Source organism: Sapajus apella, unplaced genomic scaffold (assembly GCF_009761245.1).
Source record: "Sapajus apella isolate SASKATOON/1434 unplaced genomic scaffold, GSC_monkey_1.0 scaffold113, whole genome shotgun sequence".
NCBI classification, from domain to species: Eukaryota; Metazoa; Chordata; class Mammalia; order Primates; family Cebidae; genus Sapajus; species Sapajus apella.
The window spans coordinates 3,206,059-3,233,283 of NW_022437053.1; the positions used below are offsets into that span (position 1 = coordinate 3,206,059).

At 36.3% G+C, this 27,225-nt stretch overlaps 1 protein-coding gene and 2 long non-coding RNA genes across 7 annotated transcripts in view; 2 read left to right on the plus strand and 1 right to left on the minus strand.

Annotated features, from left to right (window-relative positions):
- UBE3A (ubiquitin protein ligase E3A) overlaps window positions 1–27,225 on the minus strand; it is a 96,760-nt gene that overhangs the window by 47,023 nt on the left and 22,512 nt on the right. Inside the window, exons 2-4 of one of the 5 annotated variants that reach the window (XM_032260046.1) lie at window positions 19,479–19,542; window positions 16,893–17,012; window positions 13,251–13,295 (exon numbers count right to left, since the gene is read on the minus strand). In XM_032260046.1, the coding sequence (XP_032115937.1) occupies window positions 13,251–13,295; window positions 16,893–16,912 (65 nt within the window). In that variant the 5' untranslated portion in view covers window positions 16,913–17,012; window positions 19,479–19,542. Of the gene's footprint in view, window positions 1–13,250; window positions 13,296–14,857; window positions 15,008–16,416; window positions 16,482–16,892; window positions 17,013–19,478; window positions 19,543–27,225 lie in introns of those variants that run through there. The other 4 variants (XM_032260045.1, XM_032260048.1, XM_032260047.1 and 1 more) reach the window with 4 other exon arrangements.
- Window positions 42–15,586, plus strand: LOC116537747. Its single transcript, XR_004263305.1, has 2 exons — window positions 42–127; window positions 14,595–15,586. It is a non-coding gene; the product is annotated as an uncharacterized LOC116537747 (long non-coding RNA).
- LOC116537744 lies at window positions 18,065–27,079 on the plus strand. The gene is made up of 4 exons (XR_004263302.1): window positions 18,065–18,199; window positions 24,622–24,678; window positions 26,324–26,446; window positions 26,729–27,079. It is a non-coding gene; the product is annotated as an uncharacterized LOC116537744 (long non-coding RNA).

A 27,225-nucleotide genomic window follows, 5' to 3' on the forward strand; every position in this document is an offset into this window, starting at 1 on the left:
GAGAGGGAACTGCAGTTGGAAGATAGCAGAAGAGCTGTAAGACAAGTCTCAAACAGAAGGACGAAAAGGTGCAATGAAAGAAAACAAGTTTAAGATAGAGAAGAGCATTCAAACACTGCAACCTGAGGTAAGGTGTTTTCACTAAAGGTTTCGGGGCAAAACAGCGTTGGCATGCTTGTAGACATGGGAAGCAGCAGTGATGCAGAGGTGAACATTATTGTAGATAAAATAGACAGGAATTTGAGATGCTAGGGAGTGAGGGGTTAATCATATAAATAAAGATGACAGCAGACTTGGGATAGAGTGAAGAATAAGTTCAGGCAGCAGTCTTCAAAAACTGAGAAGAAACTGAGAGCTCACTAAAGGCAGATCGAGAATGATACAACCAGAAGGCATAAGCTTCACAGGAGCAGGGATTTTTACGCTGAGAGAATAACAGGAATAGTTCAAAGCAGCAGTAGAGAACACGAATAACACTGTGTGGGAGAACACGTCCAGGGCTTACTGTACCTGTAACCTAGCTTGTGTAACTGGAAATGCAGAATCTGCTCTAGACAGGTCATCACTTCTCACTATTTATTTTACTTGGCCTTCCTAAGAAATATAGACCTTTTGGAAATTATTGACTTTGGGCTTCTAGGACACTATTTCTTGCAAGGTTTCCTCCCTTCTGTCTGGCTGTTTTACTGAGACTTCTCTTCCAAATTTAGAGACATTTGTATTCTCCAGGGATCAGCTATTAGATACTTTCTCTTCTAAATTTCCCTTTGGACAGTTTCATCTTCTTTGAAGGATTGAGCAATAACTAAATGACTTCCAAATATCTACATCAGTATAAATTCTGCTTGTCAGACTATATAAAATGGGCTCTTCAAGGAATTTGATGTTTTAAGAAAGAGAAAGCCACATGATTTCAATATCACAGAGATGACTATGGAAGAATAGCAATAAAAAGAGAGGCAACTTAGCAGAGGTGAATCACAAAAGATGACTAGGAGCTGATGACACTAAGGGGAAGAATGTTTCAGATAGAGGAAAATGAATAAGTAAAAGCACAGGGCCCTGAGAACATGGCATTATAAGACAATTCTAAGCACTTCAAGAGCCTGAAGTTTAAGAAAGGTTCAAAAATATGAAAATGGAGAGGCAGAGAGAAGCCAGATCATGGAAGACCTCACTAGCCATAAGTCCTCTTTTTAGCCAAAAGAGGAACAATCTAATACAAGCTAAAGACCTTCTCCCCATAAAAATACATGCACACTTAAGGAGTGCACATGCACTCTTCCAAAAGATTCATAAACCACTATATTCATGAACCATTAGATAAGAACAAAAACAGCAGGAGTCACTGAAGGGTTTTAAGCAGGTAACTAATACAATTTGCCTTTTTAATAACTGGGACCAAAGTGGGCAAAACTGGAGGCAAGCAATACAGTTAGGTCATGACTATCGTAATAAATTCAGACAAAGAATGTAGTAGTAGCAAGGAAAAAAAAAAAGATGAAACTGACCCAGGAAATATTTAAAGTATGTAGTTTGTAAGAGGTACATAAGCTGGAAGATCTAGAGATAATGGGTAGGGTTTCTGGTATGGGCAATAAGATATGCTACAAGCTGAGCTGTTAATAAAAACAAGCCTTCATCAGCATTTAGTAAGTGATTTATTTATATTATGTCACTGAATACTTAATTATGTTAAGGAGACAGTAGTTAAAGACAGAACTTGGCGAATCAAAAAGTTCTGCGAATTTGGGGAAATAGCATCCCTTTTATTTTCATTGATCTCTCTTGGCTTTGACCCTCATTTATAGCTGACAAGAAATTCTTCATACTAAAGGTAAACTATTCTCATTAATGTTTCCAAAAATCTCTTGGGAATAATTAAGACATAAATAAATTCAAAATTCACACGATTACAAAAATCTTTCCTAAGATAATCTCGTTAACAGCCATGTTTTGCTCATTCTACTTTGAGAAGATTCAGCCAGAAGCAATTCATCCATTCAACTATCCCTCCTGTGAACTAGAAGAACTACACAAAAGGTTTAAGTTTATATGATGCTTTGTGTGGTAGAAAAGGGGACAGATTGTGACTCGTGTCACTTCCATGCCTGATGCCTTTCATGGGCTCCTGTGTCTGTCAGAAGAAAGCAAAGGCCCTTAACGTGGTCCTGGCTTTCTACATCCAAATGCATTTTCCACTCCTTCTCCCATCAGCTAACTCTATATTACAGCATCACGGAACTTCCCACAATTCAGTGGTCTTGCTCTGTCTTTTCTGATTCCAGGTGTTAGAAAAGTTATTCTTCCTGTCTAGAACACTATGATCCTTAGTTATTCCCAATCGCTTTTAAGATGATTAGGTATTCTTCCTCTGTGGTCTTACAGCAACCAGTACCTATTCTATTATATGTTATTATAACTGCCTATTAATTAAATGGGAAGCTGAGGCATATAACCCAGAAACTTGTAACAAACTACAGATACTCAGTAGAGAGTTTTCAGTTTCTCTTCTGATACTGTCTTGATAACAATGTCAATTAAACCTGCCTTTCTCTAGTTATTCGACCTTGAAGGGAAATAGATGTCAGAATACCTCCTGGTTTCTTGAGTATGTCGGAAGCATACAAAAGGACTTTCTCAATATGATATCAGAACCTACAGGAAAGGCTTCTGAAAATATAAGAACCACCTATTTGATTAAAGAGACTTCTTTTACTTCACAAAATATTTCAAAATGTTACTTGATCCATAAATGCTTATAGATATGAAGCACACAAAAGTGAGAAGTCATATAGGAAATGAAAGCATCCAAGCCATATTTCCATGGTCTACTCAGCTCTCCTAACAAATTCGAGATGGTGCATAATGGTTTGCTATGTGGTAAATGCTCAAAAAGATGATAGGTGTTATTACCGTCATTCTATAGGCTGTGTATATATTTATCAGTTTATATATACATAAATTAATCCTAAAAAATTCTTCCTACATTTAAAAGGCAGAAACAGACACTTTGTACAAATTGACTAGCTTCATTCTGTATGCCAGACACTGTCATTAGGCTTCCATTCTAGTGGTAAAGGAGCAAAACAACAAATAAATCAATATGCGAGAAGTCAAATGACATTAAATCCCATGAAGAAAATGCAGCAAGGTAAGGGGAATACAGAAGACTGAACATGATCATTCTTTGATGCAGCTGGTCAGGAAAAGCATCATTTGAGCAGAGAGCTCTCTCTGAATCAAGTGAGGAAGGAAGCCAAATGGATTATCACAGAGAAGGGTCACACACAATAGTTCTAAGTTTTAAGACACAGCAACTTTAAACAGAGATGAGCAAGTGAGGTAGAGATATCACCGAAGTGAAAGGAAGCCAGTTTGTACAGGGCATGCAAATCTCCAGATTTTACTGTAAGAGCATCGGATGGGAAGCCTCTGAAAGGTTCTGAGCATAATAACATGGTTTAACTCAGATTTTAAAAAGATCATTCTGGCTTCTACTAGAGAACACACTGTAAAGCGCAAGAGCTACTAGGAAACAATTTCTTTCTTTTGACAAAAGATGATGGATGCCTTTAAACAGAGTAAACAATGGTTTGAGGGAAAAAAAAAAAAAAAAAAAAAACCCATGAATTGTAGATATTTTGAAGGTGTAGCCAACAAGATTTACCAGTAATTTGAGTATATGACTTAGATAAAAGATGCTTCTAAGGCTTTGGGCTGCACATGAGGGAAAAAGAGCTGTTACTGACTGAGATGGCAAAAGATTATGAGAGAGGTAGGTTTGGGAGGATGAAAATCAGGAGCTCCACTTTGGACATGTTAAGTTTGAGAATCAGAATTAACTGCTGGATAAACGAGTCAACAGTTCAGAGGGCAAGAGTTGCCGATGGAAACAGGAGAGCTATCAAAGTGTAAAAGATAAAGCTGTAATCTAGAAAGAACAAAAATATCCCCAGGACTGGGTCCTGGGCATTTCTGATATTTATAGTAAACTGAGCATTTATTAAAACTGCCTTGCTGGGCCGGGCGCGGTGGCTCAAGCCTGTAATCCCAGCACTTTGGGAGGCCGAGGCGGGTGGATCACGAGGTCAAGAGATCGAGACCATCCTGGTCAACGCGGTGAAACCCCGTCTCTACTAAAACTACAAAAAATTAGCTGGGCATGGTGGCGCGTGCCTGTAATCCCAGCTACTCAGGAGGCTGAGGCAGGAGAATTGCCTGAACCCAGGAGGCGGAGGTTGCGGTGAGCCGAGATCGCGCCATTGCACTCCAGCCTGGGTAACAAGAGCGAAACTCCGACTCAAAAAAAAAAAAAAAAAAAAAAAACTGCCTTGCTTTACTGAACCATAAATCACTTGCTGTATTTGCCCCGGCTCCATTTATACACCTGAAAACACAGCCTTCGTGTTAGATGTTAGAGGTAAAGAGTAATTATCAAACATAAAAAATCTGAAATTACTGAAAAACTGATATGAAATCATTAAGAAAACTAAGGTGTCTAAATTAATACATACAAAGAGATTCTACAACATGGCATTTATAAACAAAATCCATGGCCAGGCATGGGAGGTCATGTCTGTAATCCCAGCACTTTGTGAGGCCAAGAGTTCAAGACCAGCCTGAGGAACAGAGTGAGACCTTGTCTCTACAAAAATGGGGGAAAAAAAATTAATGTTTTAGCCTGGCATGGTGGCATGTGCCTGTAGTCCTAGCTAGTCAGGAGGCTGAGGCATGAGGATCACTTGAGCCCAGGAGTTCAAAGTTGTGTTTGAGCTCTGATCACACTACTACATTCCAGCTCTGTCACTTATGATAGAGCAAGACACTGTCTCAAACATGTAAACAAAACAAAACAAAAAAAATACAGGTAAAATAAACAGAAATAAATAAAAAGATCTAGCTTATTGCATTAGTTTCTAGGCTTAACTACAAAATGGTATCCAGTTGTTAAAATTTTTTGCTTAGAACAGGAGTGTTAATTTTTTTTTTTTTTTTTTACTATGCTCATCTACATCTAGGAAATAGGCCACACTAAGAATTCCTAAAAACAAACAGGAGTATTCTTTAAGTGTATATAAATTATTATTTAAGATGCACTCTAGGCGTTCCTTAAATTGAAATATACAAATGCATGTCAAAGTACCAAAAAAAAAAAAACAAATCATGCTTCAACAAATGTGGGATGTTGCCATTAATGGACAGTTAGTTCTTAGGTAAAACCAAGAATCCTTCATTACCTATTTTGTAAATGAGGACAGATACTATTAAAATATTAGTATTACTCACCTTACTGAAAGTGCTGCCTTGCTATGGTTTCTAGATATAGGAATGTGAGAAATGATGGCAGCCTTGAAGGTTCAGAGGTATATTCCCATACTAATTATGGCTAGAAACTTACACAGCTCTATGGAGACATTACGGTAGGTCTAATTTCCTGGTACTGTACTCTAACACAGTCAAGTCAAACAGTATGAAACCTTGCTTAATTCAATAAGGACTGAATGCCAGAGTGTTACCTGGGAACTTGTAACAAATAATCATGCCTCACACATTCATCTTTGAATCTTTTTACTACCAAATGCAAGCTGCATCTATCCTCTTCCATTGTAAACTTGACTAATCCTCTTAACTTCGTCCAGAAAGAATGAGTTGAAAGATGAAGATGGAGGACAGCCTATGAGTCTCTAGAAACCCTAGTGGATTTTCTAGATTTTTTCTAGAATTTTCTGTATGTTGGTCCTCTGACCAACATCTCCGTAACCCAGTCCACCCACCCACAGCCCTGCTAACCACCATTTTACACCTCTGAGTGAAGATTTCACATTTGAGAGAGATGTAGTATTTGCCTTTCTGTGCCTGGCTTATTTTACTTTACACAATGCCCTCCAGGTTCATCCCTGGAGGGGATGACATTTCCTTCTTTTTTATGGCTGAAGAATATTCCATTGTGTATACATACCACATTTTCTTTACTCATAAACACTTAGGTTGATGCTGTATCTCAGGTATTGCAAATACTGAAAGGAACATGACAGCATAGATCTCTTCAACATACTGATTTCATTTTCTTTCATATATATATCCAAGCGTGACTGCTGAATCATATGGTAGTACTATTTTTGATTTCTGAGGAACCTTCATGCTATTTTCCATAAATGCTGTACTAATTTACATTCCCATGTGTAAGGTATCTCTTGTCTCCAAATCCTCATCGCACTTTTGTTAACAGACATTCTAATAGGTATAAAGTGATGTAGTTCACTGTGGTTTTTAACTTGCATTTCCCTGATGACTGATGCTGAACATTTTTTTCATTTACCTGTTGGCTGGTTGTATGTCTTATTTTGAGAAATGTCTATTCAAATCCTTTGCCCATTTCTTAACTGAGCTCCTTTCTTACTATTGAGATGTTTGAGTTCCTTATATATTTTGCATATTAACCCCTTACCAGATACATGGCTTGCAAATACTATCTTCCATTCTGTGTGCTGTCTTTTCCTTCTGTAGATGTTTTCTTTTTGCCATGCAGAAGCTTTTCGGTTTGATGTGATCTCATTCATCAATTTTTATTTTTGTTGGCTTCAAGTAATCCTTCTGCCTCAGCCTCCCAGAATGCTGGAATACATGTGTCAGCTACTGCGCCCGGCCTCCGTGTCTATTTCTATGTGACTACCATGCTGTTATAATCACTGTAGCTACGTACTGTATTTTGAAATCAGACAGTGTAGTGTCTCCAGCTTTGTTCTTTTTACTCATGATAGCTTTGGCTATTTAGGATCTTATGTGGTTCCATATAAATTTTAGTACTCTTTTCTAGTTCTGTGAAATATAACATTGGAAATTTGGTAAAGATTGCATGAAAACTACAGATTGCTTTGGATAATAAAAACATTTACAATATTAATTCCTCCAACCCATAAACATAGGGTAACTTTCCATTTATTTGTGTCTTCTTCAGTTTCCTTAATCAGTGTTACACAGTTTTCAACTCTTTGGTTAAAGTTATTTCTAAGTACAATCATCCCTCGATATCAACGGGATACTGGTTCCAGGATCTCCCATAGATACCAAAATCCATAGATGCTCAAGTCCCTTATATAAAATGGTACAGTACTTGCATACAATCTATGCATATCCTCTTATATATTTTAAATCATTACTTAGTACCTAATACAATGTAAATACTATGTAACTAGTTGCTATACTGTAGTTTTCTGACTGCGTAAGAAAACAGCCTTTTTTATTGTATTTTTTTCTCAAATATTTTCATCCAAAAGTTGGTTCAATTTGCAAATGCAGAACCACTGATACTGGGAGCCACTGCATTTTTTGTTTTTGGTACCTATTTATTATAAATGGAATTGTTTTCTTGATATCTCTTTTAGATAATTTGTCATTAGCGTACAGAAATTCTACTGATTTTTGTATCTTGATTTTGTATATTACAACTTTACTGAATTTGTTTATCAGTTCTAACAGTTCTCTGGTAAAGCCTTTAGGGTTTTCTATATACAAGATCATGTCATTTTCAAACATGGACAACGATGTCTTCCTTTTCTTTCTCCTGCCTAATTACTCTTACAAGGACTTCCAGTACTGTGTTGAATAGAAATAGGAAGAGTGGGCACTCTCGTTTTCTTCCTGATGTCAAAAGAAAAGCTTTCAACTTTTCGACATTCAGTATAATGCTAGCAGTGGGTTTGTCATACACGGCCTTTATTTTGTAAAGGTACATTCCTTCTATATTTAATTTATGAGAGTTTTTAGTATGAGAGAATGCTGAATTCTGTCAAATGCTTTTTCTGCATCTAATGAGATGATCATATGGTTTTGGTCCTTGTTCTGTTAATGTGGTGTATCACGTTTTATGGATTCAAGTCTGTTGAATCCTGTGCCCTTACCTCAATCATGTGCCCTTGAGGCAAGTCCCATACGATCACAGTAAATGATCCTTTTAATACACTGTTGAATTTAGTTATTATTTTCCTCAGCATTTCTGCATCTAAATTAAGAATACTGGTCTGTAATTTTCTTGGAGAGTTCTTGTCTGGCTTTGGTATCTGGGTAATGCTCATCTCCTGAAATGAGTTTGAAAATATTCTCTCTTCCTAAATTTCTTATAAAAGCTTAAGGATAATTTGTACTAGTTCCCCTTTAAATGTGTGCTAGAATTCAGCAGTAAAGCCATCAAGTCTTGGGCTTCCTTTGGTGGGAGAATTTTTTATGACTGATACAATCTTTATTTGTCACTGGACTATTCAAATTTTTAATTTCTTCATGATAAGGCCTGGGCAAGTTGCATATGTCTAGGAATTTTTCCATTCCTTCTACAGTAATGAATTTGTTGGCATATAAGTGTTCAGTCTCTTATGATCCTTTTATTTCTTGTATTTCTCTGGTATCAGCTGCAATGGGTCCTCTTTCATTTCTGATTTAACTTGAGTCAACTCTTTTTTAGTCTAAAAAGTTGTTGCTTTTGTCAAAAAACCCCCACAACTCCCATTTTTTTTTTAAATCTTTTCTATTGCTTTTCTAATCTCTATTTCTGTTCTCACCTTTATTATTACCTTCTATTTACTAATTTTAGGCTTAGTTTGATCTTCTTTATTTACTTCAGGTGTAACACTAGGTTGTCTACTGGAGCCCTTTCTTTTTTCTTCCATATAGGCATTGATTGGTATAAATGTCCCTCTTAGCATTGTTTTTGCTACATCTCATAGTTTGATATGCTGTCTTTCCATTTTTGTTTGTGTGTGTGAGAAGAATGTGTATTCTGTCATTGCTGGATAGAATATTCTGTGTGTGTCTGTTAGGTCCATTTGAATTTTAGTGCAGTTTAAATATTCTGTTTCTATAGTGATTTTCATTCTGGATGATCTGTCCATTCGGAAAGTGGGCACAAAGACTCCTGTTACTGTACTACATTCTATCTCCCCATTCAGGTCTATTATGTTTACTTTTACGTATTTAGGTGCTCTGATGTTGGGTGCAGATATAATTACAATGGTTATACCCTCTTGATAAATTGACTTCCTCCTCATTATAAGGACCTTGTCTTATTTTATGGTATTTGTTTTCCTTTATGCCTGTTTTACCTGATGTAAGTATAGTAATCTCTGCTCTCTTGGTTTTTGTTTGCATGGAATCTTTTTCTTCATCCTTTTATTGTCAAATGATGTGTCCTTAAAAGTGAAGTGAGAATCCTGTAGGCAACATATAGTTGGGTCTAGTTTTATAATCTTGAATTCCGCTGTTCTGTGTGTTTTGATTGGAGAATTTAATCCATTTACATTGCAGGTAATTACTGGTAGGTATGGACTTAGTACTTGCCATTTTTTAAATTGTTTTCTGGTTGTTTTGTAGATACATTGTTCCTTTCTTCATCCTTGCTGTCTTGCTTTCAAATAATTTTGTCCAGTGGTATGATTTGCTTCCTTCCTTTTTATCTCTTTAGTATCTACCATAGGTTGCTTTGTGGTTACCATGAAGTTTACACATAGAATGTCTTAGTATAACAGGCTATTTTAAGATAATAACAACATAACTGTGATTGCATTAAAACCTACGTATTTCCCCCTCTACACACATATTTTACATTTTTGATGTCACATATATATCTTATACTGTGTATCTGCTAACAAATTATCACAGCTATTAATATTTTGAATCACTTTTACATTTTACATCATACTAAAGATATGAGTGATTTCCACACCAATACAGAATCAGAATATTCTAAATCTGTGTATTTACTTATACACAGTGAATTTTAAACTTATAAGCATCCTTTTCTTTCAGGTTTAAGAACTCTCTTTGGTATTTCTTACAAAAATAGGATGGGGGAGGAGGCAAGATATTTAAGAAAAAAAGACAGGCCTAGGGGGTGATAAACTTAACTCCCTCTGCTTTCTTTTCTGATAAAATCTTTATTTACCCCTCATTTCGGAAGGACAGTTTTGCCAAGTAAAATATTCTTGATTGACAGTTTATTTTTCCTCAGCATGTTGAGGGTATCATCACACCCTCTCCTGGCCTACAACGTTTCTGCTGAGCAGTCAGTGGCTGCCTTTATTGGAATCCCCTTATCTATGATTTGCTTCTTTTCTCCTGCTCATTTCAGGGTCCTCTCTGACTTTAGTTTTTGATAGTGTGATGTTTTGGTGTTCTTGTTCAAATTGAATCTGGAGATCTTTGTCCTTACTATACTCTACATCTTCCTCATTGTTATTTCTTTAAATAGGCTTTCTGTTACTTTGTCTCTCTTTTTGAACTCTTATAACTCAATATTTATCTACTTGATGCTGTGGCGTTTTCTGCCACAAGCAGAAAGCTTCATTCTACTGTCTGTATATTTTCAAATAACCTGTCTTTTCAGTCCAGATTTTTTTGTCTGCTTGCTAAAGTCTGCTTTCAATGCTCTTTTGCATTTTTCATTCCATTTACTACATTTTCAGCTTCAGAATTTGATTTTTAAAAAATAATTTCAATCTCGGTATTAATTTCTCATTTTGATTGTCGTTTTCCTGATTTTGTTGAATTGTTTCTCTGCATTTTCTTGAAATTCACTGAGCTTTCTTAAACAATTACTTTGCATTCTCTGTCAGGCAGTTCATATATCTCCATTTCTTTAGGGTTGGTTACAGGTGCCTTATTTGGTTCCTTTGACTAGTGTCACGTTTCTCTGACTGTTCTTGATCGTTGTAGTCATGTGTTGGCACCTGCACATTTTAAGTAAGTTGAGACTTGTTCAGTCTTTGCAGAGTGCCTTTATCCGGGAAAGCCATTCACCAGTCAGCGTGTCCAGAGATTATGTAGCCTGAGTCCACAGGGGCCGACATGGAGTCTGGGTCTTCAGGGTAGGTCCTGGAGCCTTGGTACACTGGTGCTAGCCTGGCATCTGGGTCTACTAGGGTGAGCCTGAATCTTAGGTCTGAAAGGACCCAGTATGAAGGCTGGGTAGGTGGGTGGTGGTCTAGAACTTGGAACACAAGGGGCTGGTCCACTACTCAGTCTACAGAGACTGGCCTGGACCCTTGTTCTGCAGGGACGTGAGGCCACAGGGTCCGATCCAGAGGGCAAGGCTGCAGGGACTAACCTAGCACTAGGCAGGCTTGGAGCCTAGGGCTGTGGAATCTAGCCTGGTGCTGGGGTGGGCCTGTAGGCTCAGTTTCTGGGTATTGGTCTGGAGTCTGGAGCCATGGGGGCCTTGCCTAGCACTGAGTTTTACAGGGGCAAGCTCAATGTTACGGTGTAAGTCTGGCATACACTTCCACTCCTTCCCCCAGGTGGGCAGTATTTCTCTGCAAGCTGGGCGGTCAGGGATTGAGGGAGGTGTGATGCAAGTAATGTAAAACAGTCCTTCCTAACCTCTTCAATATGGCTTTTCTTATTTCTGTGCCACATTCAGGTAATCTCTCATCTGGTATTCTTAGCTCTTATATTTTTGTGTGTGGAAAATTGTTCAAATTGATGGTTCTAAAAGGTGCTAGTCTGCCATCTTGGTGTTATCTAGACCTCAGGCTTTTCTTTAAACAACTCAACACTTTGGTCTGGCAGCCCAATCTTTCCAACCATGGCCTTCATCAACAGCATATAAATTCAAGTACTCCAATGTTAACATCCTATGTACATGCCACTGGTGATTCTGTTCCATCAGCCCTGCTAATATCCAGTCCCAAAATACCATGCATAATCTTCGGGCTGTTGGAGAAGTCTTTAAATTTCAAATGTGGTAAGGTCTTTAATCTTAACTAGCCACTCAGTGGTATGAGATTCTCCTAGTCTGATATGGTTTCTGATTTCAGGTAGCCAGCCAGACAAGACTCTCAATAACCTTTCATCCACTTCACACAAAGTAGAATAATGGTTGCCAGAGGCTATGAAGATAAGGAAATGAGGAATTATTGTTTAATGGGTATAGAGTTTCAGTTTTGCAAAACAGAGAGCTCGAATGGTGACTGTGCAACAGAATTAATGTACGTAATACCACTGAACCAAATACTTAAAAATGGTGAAATGGAAAATTTTACACTATGTGTATTTTCCTACAGTTTTAAAAACTGAAAAGTCACATGGTTGGTCACATAAATTTGAGAAATACATTTTATAATCGTTTCTTGCAGATTCACAATATACACTAGCATTTAAATAGGGTTCCACTATTTTCAGTGAGAAAATCTTGACTTTTCCATCCTCACCCACAATTATAATTAACATCACATATCCATCTTTATACCTCCTTGCTCTAATTTCATTGGATGGGCATCTTTCCTCTTATGCAAGGCAAATCACTGTATAAGTATTTTTTTATATTACCTGCATGAGAGATACACCTTTATTTTTCATTCCAACCCCTACTACCTTGAAAACTTTGATAATTACCACCTCTGTTATCTTTAGTCTTTACGACCACCAACATATTTCTCTTCAATCCTTTCTCCCTTGCAAGGTTATTAAAAATATATGTCTGACAAAATTACTACCTACCTACCGAGCAGATTCTTCACTGACTCCGAAATACCTTTCTATCATGTGCTATCTCCTTCATTTTCCTACCTCTCAGCCAGTTTATGATCTAAAAGTCTTCAACTGCCTATTGGCCCCTACTCCCTATGCTGCTTCTGAACTTTGGCTCATACTTCTGCCTAGAATAACCTGGTCATGCTTCTAGCTGCCTAATTCTCAGTCACATTTCAAGACTGAATTCAGCATTCCGTTGCCATGGTTACTTCCCTGCCATCTATACTAGATTCCTATTGCATACCTGGGTACTCCAGTACTCCTTTATGTTACTACTGTATTCTGGATACCATTCTACCTCAGTGACTAAAATTATTTGTTTCTGCATCTTTTACTCAGAGTATAATATAAATTTCTACAGTGTGAAAACTAATAATTGTGCATCTCTGTATCCATAACATAGTACCTGATGCCTTAAACATGGCAGGCACTGAGATTGTTAAACTCAACTCTTTCTTCAATCTCTCTATTTTCCTACAACTACTACCAGGGAAGCAAAAAGACATAAGAATTCAGGTGTGTGCAATTATCTATCTAGTGGTAGAAATCTAGTGAAATGTTACCAAGGTTTAGCAGTATCTGGTAGGAGAAAAAGCAAATATGTTCCTATCTCCCAATTTACTGCTAAATCATTCCTTTCTTTTAGCCAGAAATAATTTCCAAATAATGTGACATCATTTAAAGCAGTCCAGGGCAACTTAAAAGACACCAGAGTCTCAACCACTTACATTCGGCTAGCTTCAATGTCGTCAGACTGAGGTTCTCCTGGTGATCTGTAAAATGCAATTGACAAACAGTTAGCAAAATATTCCATATTCCAAAAAAAAGCAGACATATTACTTAGGAAGATAAATTTGTAAGCAAGATTTCAGCACTAAACAGTTTTAAAAATAAAGACGTCAACATAAAAAAAGTGGTAAGATCAGGTTGCCATACAACACATTTATTTATTTTAAGGGTTGGACTATTAAAAAAATGAATTTTTTTAAGGAAAACTGTAAAAACTATACATAGATACCAACCCACTAGCCATTATAAGCCATAATTATTCACAAAGTCAAGTATGTGTAATAAAACACACAACTATAAAACGTCCTATAGCCAAGTACTGGTTAGCCACATTAACAAACGCACTCACTGGTATTCACTCATAGTATTAAACTTTAGATTAGTGGCTCAGTAAACTACTCCCTAGGCAGACAGGCTGAAGCTTAGGCCAGCCATGCAGTTTTGTAAATGACGTTTTATTGGGATGCAGCCATACTCATTCATTTAGGTATTGTCTATGGCTGCTTTCACACTAAAAGAACAGCTGAGGATTCATAGCAGAAACCACATGGCCCATAAAGCCTAAAATATTTATTTTCTGGCCCTTTAAGAACAAATATGCCAACCACTACTCTAGAAAATTCAAACTATATCTAATACCTTGGAAAGTTTAAAGACACTTAAATCAGATACAACATTCCAATGATGATCTTGGTCTAACAGTGAAATTAAGTTTCCCTAAAAACACAATTGACCATTGACCGTATGTATTACCTGTCAAAAGTTTATCACCTGAGGTAAACTTTTGCACTGGATAGCCATGAATTAACTTCATTTTTAAATAGTTGCCAGTTACTTTATTTCTAAATATACTACTGCTCTCTTATGTAGAAATATTTAAAATTCTAAGTCACTAAGAGGCCTTTCATTTTCATTTTGGGAGACATGAATCAGTATTTCCCTATCTCTACCATGTTGTTAAAAATAATTTCCTGTCACCCTATTCACTTTTATAAACAGCATCAGCAACAATGAATGTTGTAGGGTGAGTCAACATAATACTGATTTCTAACACTCAGAAATTCCCAAACTCAATAAAAAATGGTTTTTCAGGTCAAAAGCTAAATTTTCAAATTGGCATTAGAAGGTCATGATTTGTGAACTTCTCACCGAATTTAGACTTTAATAAGTTGCTAAAGCAATTTTAACAAAAGAATTTTAAAATCAGTCACATACACACACACACACCTGCTTTCTAAATTTCTTAGCCAAAAAAATTAAAAACCTGTTTCTTTCTTCATCAGACTCTCAAAATTATCGTCACTGAAATTCATTCAGATTCCAAGGACAAGAATGGAAAAGAAGAAAAAAAAAAAAAAGACTCCAGCAGCTCAAATATTTTAGATCTTCTTTGCAATATATTTAAATTTTCAATTTTGCACAAAATTACATAAGAACTAAAAACTGGGGCATGCTGGAGGTGGCAGTGACTTGGCAGTGACACAAATGCAAAAATTTCACTCCACCCTCTCCCCCAGGGAGCAAGCAAATCACCTATGTGACACACCTGGTCTCCACCAGCCTTGTGGGTAAGTACCCCAAGATTGCTTCCAAACTTGTATCTCCCAGACAGAAGAGCTAAAAACTGATGATAACCCCATGTACCAGCTGACTCATTTTTGAAAGTGCGACCCTCCAGCATCAGATGTCATACTGTAAGGAGGCAGAGCTGGCTTGCAAAACAAAAAATAAACCTGCTGGCACTGAGGGAAGAGAGGCAAATTAGAAGTTTTCAAACATGTAGGCAGCAAAACTTTCAAAATTAACAGGGAAAGAGAAGAGAGGGAAAAAAAATGAGGACATGATGATAGGAAAATAAAAATATTACTGCAAAAAAGAAAGACACAAGAAGGAAAACAAATCTAAGTCTTAGAAGTACAACATATAACTGTTACAAAGTTTTCAGATCCTGAAACAGGATAAAGTTTAAATATATTATCAAATGATAACTACATCTATTTTCCCAATTTCTGTTCTGTAAGCAAGAAAATATGTGAATTTTGGCCTGAAAATGTCACCAAACTGTAACATACTAATTATTACTTTTTACATATATTAAAGTAGGCTATTAAAAACCATTGATAAGACCAATAATTTAAACCAATCCAGTATACAAGAAGGACAAGGATTCAAAGATTATTACCTTAAAACAAATCTGTCCTGGGACTATTAAACATAGCAAAATTGTTCTATTCAAATTGGAAATTGTTTTTTAATAAAGAGAAAAATGAATATATACAGACCTAGCAGACATTTTTCTTGCAGTATTAATAATTTGTGTCTGAATAAATTTTTACTCATACAAATATCAGTATATTTCTAGAATATTCTAAATAAGTTACCACAAAAGTCCCGAGATTAGAATTCAAACTCTCAAAACTATGAAATATGCCAGGTGTGGTGGTTCACACGTGTGTAATCCCAGCACTTTGGGAGGCCGAGGCGTAAGCACCACTTGAGCTCAGGAGTTCGAGGACAGCCTGGCCATCATGATGAAACCCCGTCTCTTAGCCGGGTGTGGTGCTGTGTGCCTTTAGTCTCAGCTACTTGGGAGGCTGAGGTGGGAGGGTCACTTGAGCCCAGGAGGTCAAAGCTGCAGTGAGCCGTGATTGTGTGACTGCACTCCAGCCTGGGCGACAGAGTGAGACCTTGTCTCAGAAACAAACAAACATAAACTATGAAATAGATACCACCTAGCAATACTTCCCAAACTTGATTTTGGCTCCTAAAGAGTCTACTTATTCTTTCACTGCCAAGCTGCTGGAAGTAAAAATCCTCTATGTGTTTTTAAATGCAGAACATATAACCAAATTCAAAACATATAACCAAAGGGACATTTTTGTATTAAACTATTGACTTAGGTTATCGTAAAGTATGTCAGAATAACAAGTCAGAAAAGGAATTTTAAAACTAAAACAATAACCAAGTAACATTAGATAATAAAAAAATAAATCTTAGAAGAGTCTCAATTTTAGGTCTTGATTTGGATCGCAGAAAATATGATCATAAAACGCCCACTAATCTGAATACTGCAGCATGAGCTAGCAAATTCAAATGGTGGCTCACTTCCAATAACACTGGTGCAGCTTCTCCATTCTGCAAGCCACTCCTTTTACCTCCACTGTAACTCTCTAGGAGAGAAAAGTATACTAGTTTTATTAATGTTATAAAAACTTCTAGAGAAATGTTTAGTTAAAACGTTCACCACATAAAAGGCATACTATTTAAAATACATATCAAGAAATTTTTCATGTTTTCTATGTTTCTAATAAAGTTTGTTTAAAACTTTGAGGTTTTTTGAGAAATACTTTCCTGTTTATCCATACAGATAGGCCTTTGATAGTGGCTACTGATATTTTTAATAACAACAATTAAAAAAAAAGCACTGATATATTTTAAGGAGATTAAATGAAGTAGGTCAACTCTCAGGCCCACAATTCTTAGCAGTATTCCTGCCAACTATACATTGTCTTCATTTTTACAGTATGTATTTCAATTTACAATGACAGCCTTTTAAAGGCTGTAAAATAATTCAAAATTACCTTTTACAAGCTGTGGCCATTCGGTGACATCAGGGTGATCACAGCTTTGAGTCACTGATTAAAAACAGGTTGTCACACCAGTCTAGCTGCTACCTTGATCTGAGCGTAGGCTTAATAACTCTAATAAATTAAACAAACCTTTGGTTAGAACACTTTAATATATAAATCCAATTCATTGTTCAAAAAATAATCTTCAAAGCTTCAAATTAGGTGTCAATGCAAAATTCAACAGAAGAGTAATTATTATTGAAAAGTTTTTAAGGATTACTTGCCAGCATTTTGTTTTTCTTAAATGATCTCCTCATTTGAGAAACCTTGTACCTTTGTGTAATGTTATATTTTATGAAGCATTTTGGTCAATAGTACCATGAGTCTTACAACAACTTTGGCTTTACCTAATCAAGACAGATAATAGAGTAAAAAAACAAACCAACAAAAACTTAAGCAGCCTCTGAGCGATTAACTGACTTGCCCAAGATTTTGGAACTCGTGTTGAAGAAATGACAAAAACCCAAATATACTGACTTCCTATCAAGGGATCAATTTTTGTTTTGTTTTGTTGTGGCTTAGTTTTGCTATACTGGCTTTCAAGATTTAAGTATATATAAATGAGTAAACATTTAAAACATAGATTGAGATCTTTCAAATATGGCCAACAGTTTAAATGGGGACTAATTTAGTGAAAAGATTCTTAAAAGCTGATAGAGAAATCAGTCGCCAAGTTGGCAAATGCTTAAAACGGAATAGTTATATACATACACATAAACACACACACATACATAAATACACCAAAGTCTAGTCCTACTAATTCTATTATTCACGTAGAGTCATTTAACATCAGCCAAAACCCCTTAAGTGCTGCATGAAAATATGTTCTACTCTTTCTTAGCCATAAATATACTAAGACTTAATTTCATGAGAGTATGGCAAAAGATGAAAGCATATCCTCCTCCTTCAACCAAGTATCTTTTTAACCCCTTACATGGACTTAGCTGATTTTTAACCCCTTACATGGTCTTAGCTGAACTTTTCTGACTGTCACAGTTAAAATGTAGCAGACCTCTTTACTCACACCGTAGTTCTGGCAAAGATACCATACCTCTGAAATATCCCAGTATCAAACGATTATTTTGTGTAACTAGTTCCTTCCTCATGATTCCCCTATCCAGGCCAAATCTGAGGCGTACTATGAAAAGATGAGGAAATTAGGAGGAAAAAAAGACTTCATAGTTAACATCCTCAAAGCAGCACAGGCAAGCATAGGGTGGTTACCAGTGTGGATTCAGAACCTGATATAAAACAGCAAGGTATCTGCGAACACCAATGGATAAAACATGAATGTTTGAGCCCATACCTATGCAGTTATGAACGTAGGGCTTCAAAATACAGATTAGGTAAGGATTGGCCTGAATATATAAAAATAATAACAGGGGTTTCCAATAAATGGGATTTATAGTATCTGTAAGAAATAATGCAGTCTCCCAGATATTCCTATCATAACTATACATCTCCTAATAAGAACCTAGACATGGCTAAGATTATATGGGAACCACCACCACCCCTAAAATGAACAATGAGTTCATGATACAGCTTCCCCTTGGGTTCTCATGAGATTAATGGTATGTGGAATTAGAAGACTGAAACAAGTCTAACTTCCCATCTTGTATACACAAAAAATAATGAAGTTAAAATACCTTTTAATTGACTAACTGATCTCAATGTAATTAAAGAGCTGTATGTATTTGGGAAACTACTGAGTCAAGTCCTTTCTTCCAGTCCCCTCTGTTATGAGGTCTGATGCTCAAAAGGCTCCAAAGTCAGGCTGGATTTCTGTTTCTGGTCATTTATGAGCTGAGAAATCTTGGGCAAGTTATTTAACCTCTCCGTGTCTCAGTTTCCTTATAGGTAGATAGGTAGAACTAGGAGAATAGCACCTATTACAGAGCTGTCAGGGATGAACAAGCTAACATCTAAAATATCTCAGAACAGTGCCTGACATATAATATGCTCACAAATGGCCAGGCATGGTGGCTCACACTTGTAATCTCAGCACTTTGGGAGGCAAAGGTGGGTGGATCACTTGAAGCCAGAAGTTTGAGACCAGCCTGGCCAACATGGTGAAACCACATCCCTACTAAAAACATAAAAAATTAGTCAGGTGTGGTGGCACATGCCTATAATCCCAGCTACCCAGGAGGCTAAGGCATGAGAACTGTTTGAACCCGGAAGATGGAAGTTGCAGTGAGCCAAGAAGGTGCCACTGCACTCCAGCCTGGGCAACAGAGGAAGACTCTGTCACCAAAAAAAAAAAAAAAAAATTATTAATATTCCTAGCCCAACACCCAAACCTGCCCTCTCAATCTTTTTATGCACATTATTTTACATCTCACAGCACACTAATCTCTTAATAAATTTTTTCAGCACCCTATGTGAGTCCCACATACAGTCTTGGAAGAGTAGTTGGTGAGCACCTGACACAATGCTTTAAAAATGGCAGGTGCCCAAATTTGCTGAACACATCTGTCATTATTGTGACATTAAGATATACATGCAATATGAATTCCAAAAAGTAAAACGAAAACATACCATATTTCGCCAAACTTCTGTGGAGCTGGTGAATTCTAAAATCAGGCTCTTACAGATTTTTAACCTAAAATATAAAACACCTCACTCAATTCTTTTTACATAAACAACTGGATAAACTTTCAAAAAAAAAAAAAAAGTACTAAAGATTATAAAAGCAAATTTATTTTCTGTAATAATAATGAACATCGAAAAACTTATCAAGAAACAATTACCCTATTGCTGTTGCCAGGATGAGGGAAGCATAGTTAGGCAGGCCCTACGGCCTGAGTGCTTTCAGCAAGCAAAGCTGTATTTCCCATATTCATCCACAAAGCTTAGTGCCTTTTATTTCTTTATCCTGCCTCCAACAGGGCTAAACATATTTGAAAACTATTTGACTATACCCCCCTAACCCCTTCAAATACCTATATCAATCTTGTTTTTAATTAAATTCTATATGCTAAGCATTAGCTGTGTTAGATACAAATCTGGGCATCTATCCACTATTTTCTAGAGTAGCAGTCTTGGGCAGACCCTTTGACCCTGAGTCTCCAGCGTCAGGTTGCTATAGTAGAGAAAATGCATTAAAAAGTTACAGCATAATGCCTACCTGGCACAAAACAGAACTTCAATATCACTATGATAATTATAATTTATTAAATCAACCACTTAACATATATCAAAACTTAACTCTTAAAAAAACAAATCCTGAAGCTTAAAGCAAGCTCCTAAATTATCACTCTAAATTCTTAACTTGTTTATATACAATCAGAACATTCCTCAATGGAACAGAAATAAAGTCCTTTAATGTACTGCATTATATATTAAAAAACCAAATCTCAAAGATAAGAAGCCTATCCAGTGTCCTAGAGATGGATGGTAGACAATGAATACACTGCATATAAACATTTTTAAATGAAATCAACCAACTTTTAAGGTTTTAGAGACGGAGTTTCAAACTTCAGCCTGTAATAGAATTACCTGGGGAAATCTAAAAACTAGTTGGGCTCTACCCGCAAAGATTCTCATTCAGTGCATGAGGTGGGGGTTTATGATTTAAAAAAAATTTTTTTTCAGACCCACCCAAGAATGCAGAAATGAATTTGCATTTTAACATACACTTCACATGACATACAGATTCCATTCTAAGAAGCCCTGCCTTCCAAATTATGAATTAGGAACACATATTCATAGAGGAAACATACCAAATCTATAAAATACAGGATAAGTAACAAAAGCTGTAAGCACTACAAATATTATGCACACTCACTTGTCAATTTAACCTTAAGAATCCTAATACCAGACACAGTTATCTTTTCAACAGAGGGCTCAGTCTAATAATCTTATAAATAAGTATAATCTAGTAAGAAATGCCTAAGTCAGTCTACGTCTCTCTGCCTAAAATTTTCACTTTATTCATTTCTATTTCATTCTTAAGACAGGTCATGTCACCAACTAATCATCTCTCCTTGACACACACGTATTACATACATTATTATGAATATGACTGGCATAGCCATCTCTCCTTCACCTCCTTCTAAACCTATTTCAAAACTTGATTTCATAAACTGTTTTTTTCTATCACTTTTTATTATAACATCCAACACGTCTGTTCTTTGCACCATTTATGGTGTCTTATATTTATGTTTAATGCTACTTATTAGAACTGTCTATGTTTTGTCCATTTACACATTTCACAACCAAAGAAGGACTACTCCAGCAATTTCCCAAAGTCTTCCTGCCTTTAAGCTCTCCTCATTCCAGTCCATTCTGCAGTTAAGACTTAAAAAGTTTTAAATACAGTACTGCTTTCAAATAATACTTGCAACATAATTTCCTCAACTCCATTAACTCCTCAGAGTATCATTTCTTTATCCTTTTTCTGCCAAAAAAAAAAATGTGAAAACCACTAGCTCAGCTGCTATTTTCTACCTAGTGAAATTTTTCCTAGAAAAGTTTCCATCATTTCCGTATATTCCCAATGCTCTGGCCCCTTAATCCCACTTAATTTTTGTAGCTGTTAAGTCTGCTAACGACTCCTCCTCTCCTCTGGCTTCCCTAATGTTGTATCCACTCATTTTCTTCCATCTCTCTAAAGGCAACAAGGTCTTCTGCTAGTTCATCTTCCTACCTCTCATACGTGGCCTATCTCCAAGTTTCTGTCAATAGCCACTTTTCTTAACCTAAACCCAATCTCTGTGCAATGCCATCCATTCCCACCATATCACCTCTATACTTACAAACTCCTTACTCTGTCTTTAAGCTCTTACTTCTGGCACGGTATGCCTGCAGCTACCAATTGCCAATGGTACACGTCCCTTTGGATGTCTCATTAGCGTCTACATTAAGCATATCTAAAATCAAACTCAGTTATTTTCCAAAAAAACTCACTCTGCCTAATCTCACTGTCCTAGTGACGAACTGAAAAATGTGGTGCCATTCATTACTTTCTCTCCCATGTAGGGTGATATTCCTTCAGCCTTCAATTTCTTCATAATCATTCATTTGAAAATTGTCTACCAGATTTTGAGTGCCTACCTACTAGGCGGATGAAGATGCAGTGGTAGAAAAACTAGACATAATTTCTTGTCTTCATGTGGTGAGAGAAATGGGCACAAATAAAAACCACAATTAATTATGCAATTACAGTGCAGTCTCGATGGAGAAATACAGGGAGTGGTAAGTGTGTATTATAATAAAAAGTCCTGACTTAGTCTGAAGAAAAGGAAAGCCATTCTTTATGAGGGACAAGAAAGATTTTTAAGACACACTAAGAAAAATCCTGTGAGGTAATGGTAGCACTGTCAGTCCAGCTGGTCAAATTAGAAAATTTCTCAGTCATATTCTAAAGAGTCTCTCTTTCCCAGTATATCAAATTGTTTACCAATTGCTACCAATTCATCCTCAGAAATTCCCCTACATTTCTTCATTGCCACACTATTCCCTAGTCTTTTTTGATGGCTTTTAGTTACTTCCAGAATAAAACAAAATCTCCCAATCACGTCAGAGACTCCACACAATTTGGTCAAAACCTGCCAGACTAGACCAAACTTCAAAAGAATATGTGTATCATTTGTTTTTATACTTCCAGTGCTTGAAAATGTTTGAAAATAGAATAAGCACCTTACAAAGGAGAACATTTTTCTCTTGGGGGACTTGCTTTCAGTCCTTTAGTACATGCAAAATTAAAATTCAAACCCAAATTTGATTCTAAAAACCGTGCTCATTACCTTGTACCTCCCTTCTAATTTATATTCAAACCTTAAAAATTTCCTTAGAAATATCTTACTTCTTTTTTCCCCAAACTTACCAACACTGTCCCACTACAGTGCCCCATTATTTCATCTGGTTTCCTTTTGTCTTTATCCTTGAGTTTGCTGCTAGAATTATCTTCCTGAGAACTCAAAGTTGGACATATTATTCTATATTCGAAAGCTTTAATGCTTTCTTATGTCAGCAGAATAAATTCCTAACTCCTTCACATTTTCCTTGAGGCCCTTGCCTCGTGGCCTTGACCCCAGCCAACCAAGCACTGCTGCCCACTGTATGACATTATCATCAGGTACAAGATCTAGTCTCATCACTAGACTACTGGCTATTATATAATGGATAACTGTGTTTCCGACTTCAATGCATTTGCTTCTGAGGAGACTTCACTCAGAAATGGTCCTCTGTTCATTACTAACGTCTATCCCCCATCCACCTATCATGCCATGTTAAAAACTGGCCTCATTCTAAAGACTGTATCTCACAGGGTTATCTAACCTCTTGTATATAACCACCATCTCCTTCAGGTCTTATTAATATATTCTTAATACCATAAAATATTTATTAATTTCTACCTTATACTTATATCTTACATTACAGCTATCTGTATACATTTGTTAGTGCCTCTAGTTGTAAGCTGATTGATAGTAGGGATCATCTCTTCCACATTTTAATTTTCATAATGTGACTATCTTTTCTTCACACCATACCCCTCTACAAAAAAAAAAAAAAAAAAAAGAGAGAGAGAATCAAGACCCATGGGCTGACAAAAGATCTTGAGCTAGTTCCAAATGTGACTCATAGATGAACAAAGATATCACTTCTTCCTAAATCAACACAAATATAAGTAAATGCCAATTTAAGAAAATTTTATTTCAAAGACTAAATATATAACTAAAAAAAAATTTCTAATAATGTCCCTTTCTCTACCAGATATTAAAACATAATATATTAACTTAAATGGTATACAGGTATTGATCGACTTACGACCTATGCAACTTATGACCATTCGACTTTACGACCACAATCGCTAGCCACGACTGCTCCGCGTCTGGCAGTGCAAACGTTGCCCAGCTGGGTGTACGACAATGCGGACCAGTTTCCGGCAGCACTACCATCTCCGCATGCATATAGCCTACTTAACTTATGACCAAATCGTGCCGGTCTGTTGGACCCAATCGTGGTCGTAAGTCGAGCACTAGCTGTCATCGAAATCACAACACCTTCGAAAACTGACAGTATACACTAAAATATATACATACCCTATGACTTAAAAATTTCACTCCTAAGTATACATCAAACAGAAATAAGCACATATATTCACAAGACAACAATCACTGAAGTGTTGAGAGCAGCAGCAATATTCTTAACAGTTCCAAACCAAAAATGACTAAATGTCCATCAACAGATTAAACTGTAGTATATTCTTAAAATGGAATACTATAAAATGACAATCATAAACAATCAATTATTACAGCCAACAATCTGGATAAATCTCACGAATACATTAAAGGAAATCAGACACAACTGAATGTGCTTGATTCTAGTGAGATAAAAGATGAAAACAGGCAAATCTAATCTATGCTATGAGAAGTCAGGACAGTGGTTTACACATGGAAGGGGTAGTAACACAGAGCACTAGGGGCTACAGAAAAGCTACTGATGTTGTTTCTTGATCTAAATGCCACCTAAACATATGTACTCAGTGTGTGAAAGTGCAACAAGCTATACACTTAGAAGTGCACTCTTCTGTATGTATATTTAAAAGATTCTCCTTAAAAAAATAAAAATAAAAACTTGATATGGTATTAGCATTAAACAGGTAAGCACGACAGAAAGTTAAGTCCAGAGTAATTTCCAAAAATCTGACAGTTGCTTCTTCTCAAACAATTTTCAGACCCTGGATAATAGGCAGCACAAGACTATAATCCATGAAAGGACAAAAACAAAGGAGGTAAGCCATCCACTGCTTGGATGTCTGTCTGGAGGTAATTTCCAACCTGCAGTCAATGAAGTGGGTAAAATTTATAAGACAAATGCCAGACAAGAGGGGTGCTTGTCTGACGGGGCAGAGAAAGGCCTTCAGAAATCTATTTGGGAGTCTAATGGCAATGGGAGTCTAATGCTATGTACTAACTGTACATAAGTAAGGTAAGTGACTCCATGAAGGTAGGGAAAGAGAAGCAATGAGCTGCAGTATTCCCAAAACTTATAAAGATCTGGAAGACTGCTAAATTCCCTGTAACCTGAGTGAAGAGAACACGGTGACACTGGGAGCATTAATAAAGACTCGGAAGGATCATGCCTTAGGTAGGAGCTACTACCATTAAAGCAAAGCCTTCTTTAGACAAACTCCACTGAAGCCCTGAAGGAATAAAACTTACCCGCAAATTATTTAGCTGGCTTCAAAACAAAACACTATAAAAGGAAACAAAAGCTAGTCACTCAACAACAAAATATTACAACGTCCAGCAACCAATTTTTAAAAATCATTAAATATGTTTAAAAAAAAAAAAAAAAAAAGGAAAACACAACCCACAAGCAAGAGAAAAATCAACAAACAAATTCAGAAGTAAAAAAATTCATGGAATCAATAAGTAAAATTTTCAAATAGCTATTACAAATGTGCTCAAGAATTCAAAAAATACATGAATAAAGATGAAAATTAATCAAATGGAACTTCTAAAAATACAAAGCAAAAAAGCTGAAATTATTTAACATGGCAGGAGCAAAAACAGTATAACAGAAGACAAAACCACCTGAAGCACACAGAAATAAAACGACCGAAAAATAACAAATATGATGTTAATGACCTGTGGAAAACACCAAATGGTCTAACATATGTGTAACTGGAGTCCCAGAAAAAGTGGAAATGGTGTAAGAGTAGAGGTGATTAAAAATATATATATAGAAGAAATAATGACAACAATCTTCCAAAGTTAAGGAAAACCATAACATAAATATACAAATTCAAAAGGGCAAAAAAACCCCCAAAAAACAACAAGCCTGAAGAACCCTCAGCATGGTAATCATGAAAAATGAAAAGTGACAAGGAAAAAATCTTAAAAGTAGCCAGGGAAAAAAGACTTAGCATAAGGAAGAAAAGATAAGTAGTGTTATGCATCCTTAGCATTAGCAACAGGAATACATTCTGAGAAATGTTATCATTAGGCGGCATCATTAGGTGATTCTGTCATTGTGCAAACATCATAGAATGTACTTACACAAATCTAGACAGTACAGCTTACTACAGACCTAGGGTATATGGTATAGCCCAGGTGCTCCTAGGTTATAAACCTGTACAGAATGTTGTACTGAATTCTGTAGATAACTGTAACACAGTGAAGTATATATCTAAACCTAGAAAAGGTACAGTGAAAATACAGTGGTATAATCTTAAGTGACTACTGTAATCTGTGATCTCTTGTTGAATGAAATGTCATTATGTGGCACATGACTGTATAGCCAGACTTCTAATCAAAACAAATGCTAAAATTTGTTTTTTAAAAAGAAAAAATTTAACCAAGAGAAAAGAAACATATATGTCTATATAGAGACTGTTTTCACACAAATGGTCATTGTACCTTTATTTATAATAGCAAGGAACTGAAAACAGCCCAGGTGTCCCTTAATAGATGAAGTCACAAACCACTGAAACATGCAACAATATGGATGAATCTCAAAAACATTATGCTGAGTAAAAAGAAAGCTTTTTACTACATGTAAGTATTGTACTACTCTGCTTACACGAAGTTCTAAGAAAGCTAAAGTAAGATGAAAACAATCTGAACAATGATAGGTTCTGGAGGTGGTGCAGAGGGCAGGAATAACTAGGAAAAGGTGTAAGTTCTATACCCTGATAGGAATTTCTGGCAAAGGTGTATACATTTGTCACAGATCATGAAATGGTATATGTGGTCAACTGTATTTTACAAAGTCATCACAACAGAAACCATTCCACATGCTCTTCTTAACAATGTAACATTGTCATTTTTTTCCATCAGGTGGCGGAGTCTATGGCCCTTCTGCTTGAATCTTGAGTGAAATCTGTGACTCTTTCAATCCAAAGACTACAGTAATACCACAACTATCTACAGAGGACTGGTTCCAGGACTCCCATGGATACCAAAATCCAAGGATGCTTCGAGTCCCTTACATAAAATGGCACAGTATTCGCCTATAACCTACATGCATCTTCAAATATGTTAAACCATCTCTAGCCTACTTAATAGTACCAAATACAATGTAAATGCTACATAAACAGTTGTTATAATGTATTGCCAAAGACAAGCTCTCCTTGCCAATCCCTGACCAAACGAGATTCATGAGCAAAATAAATCATTGCTAATATTTAAGTCACTAAGTTTGGGGCAATTTATTTCACAGCAATAAATAACTGGAATAGCACAGTAAATTCTAGTTAAAAATACTAAACTACTAAGTTTTAGTATATATATATGCTGAAGTTAAGGGTGTGGTACGCTAACATCTGCAACTTACT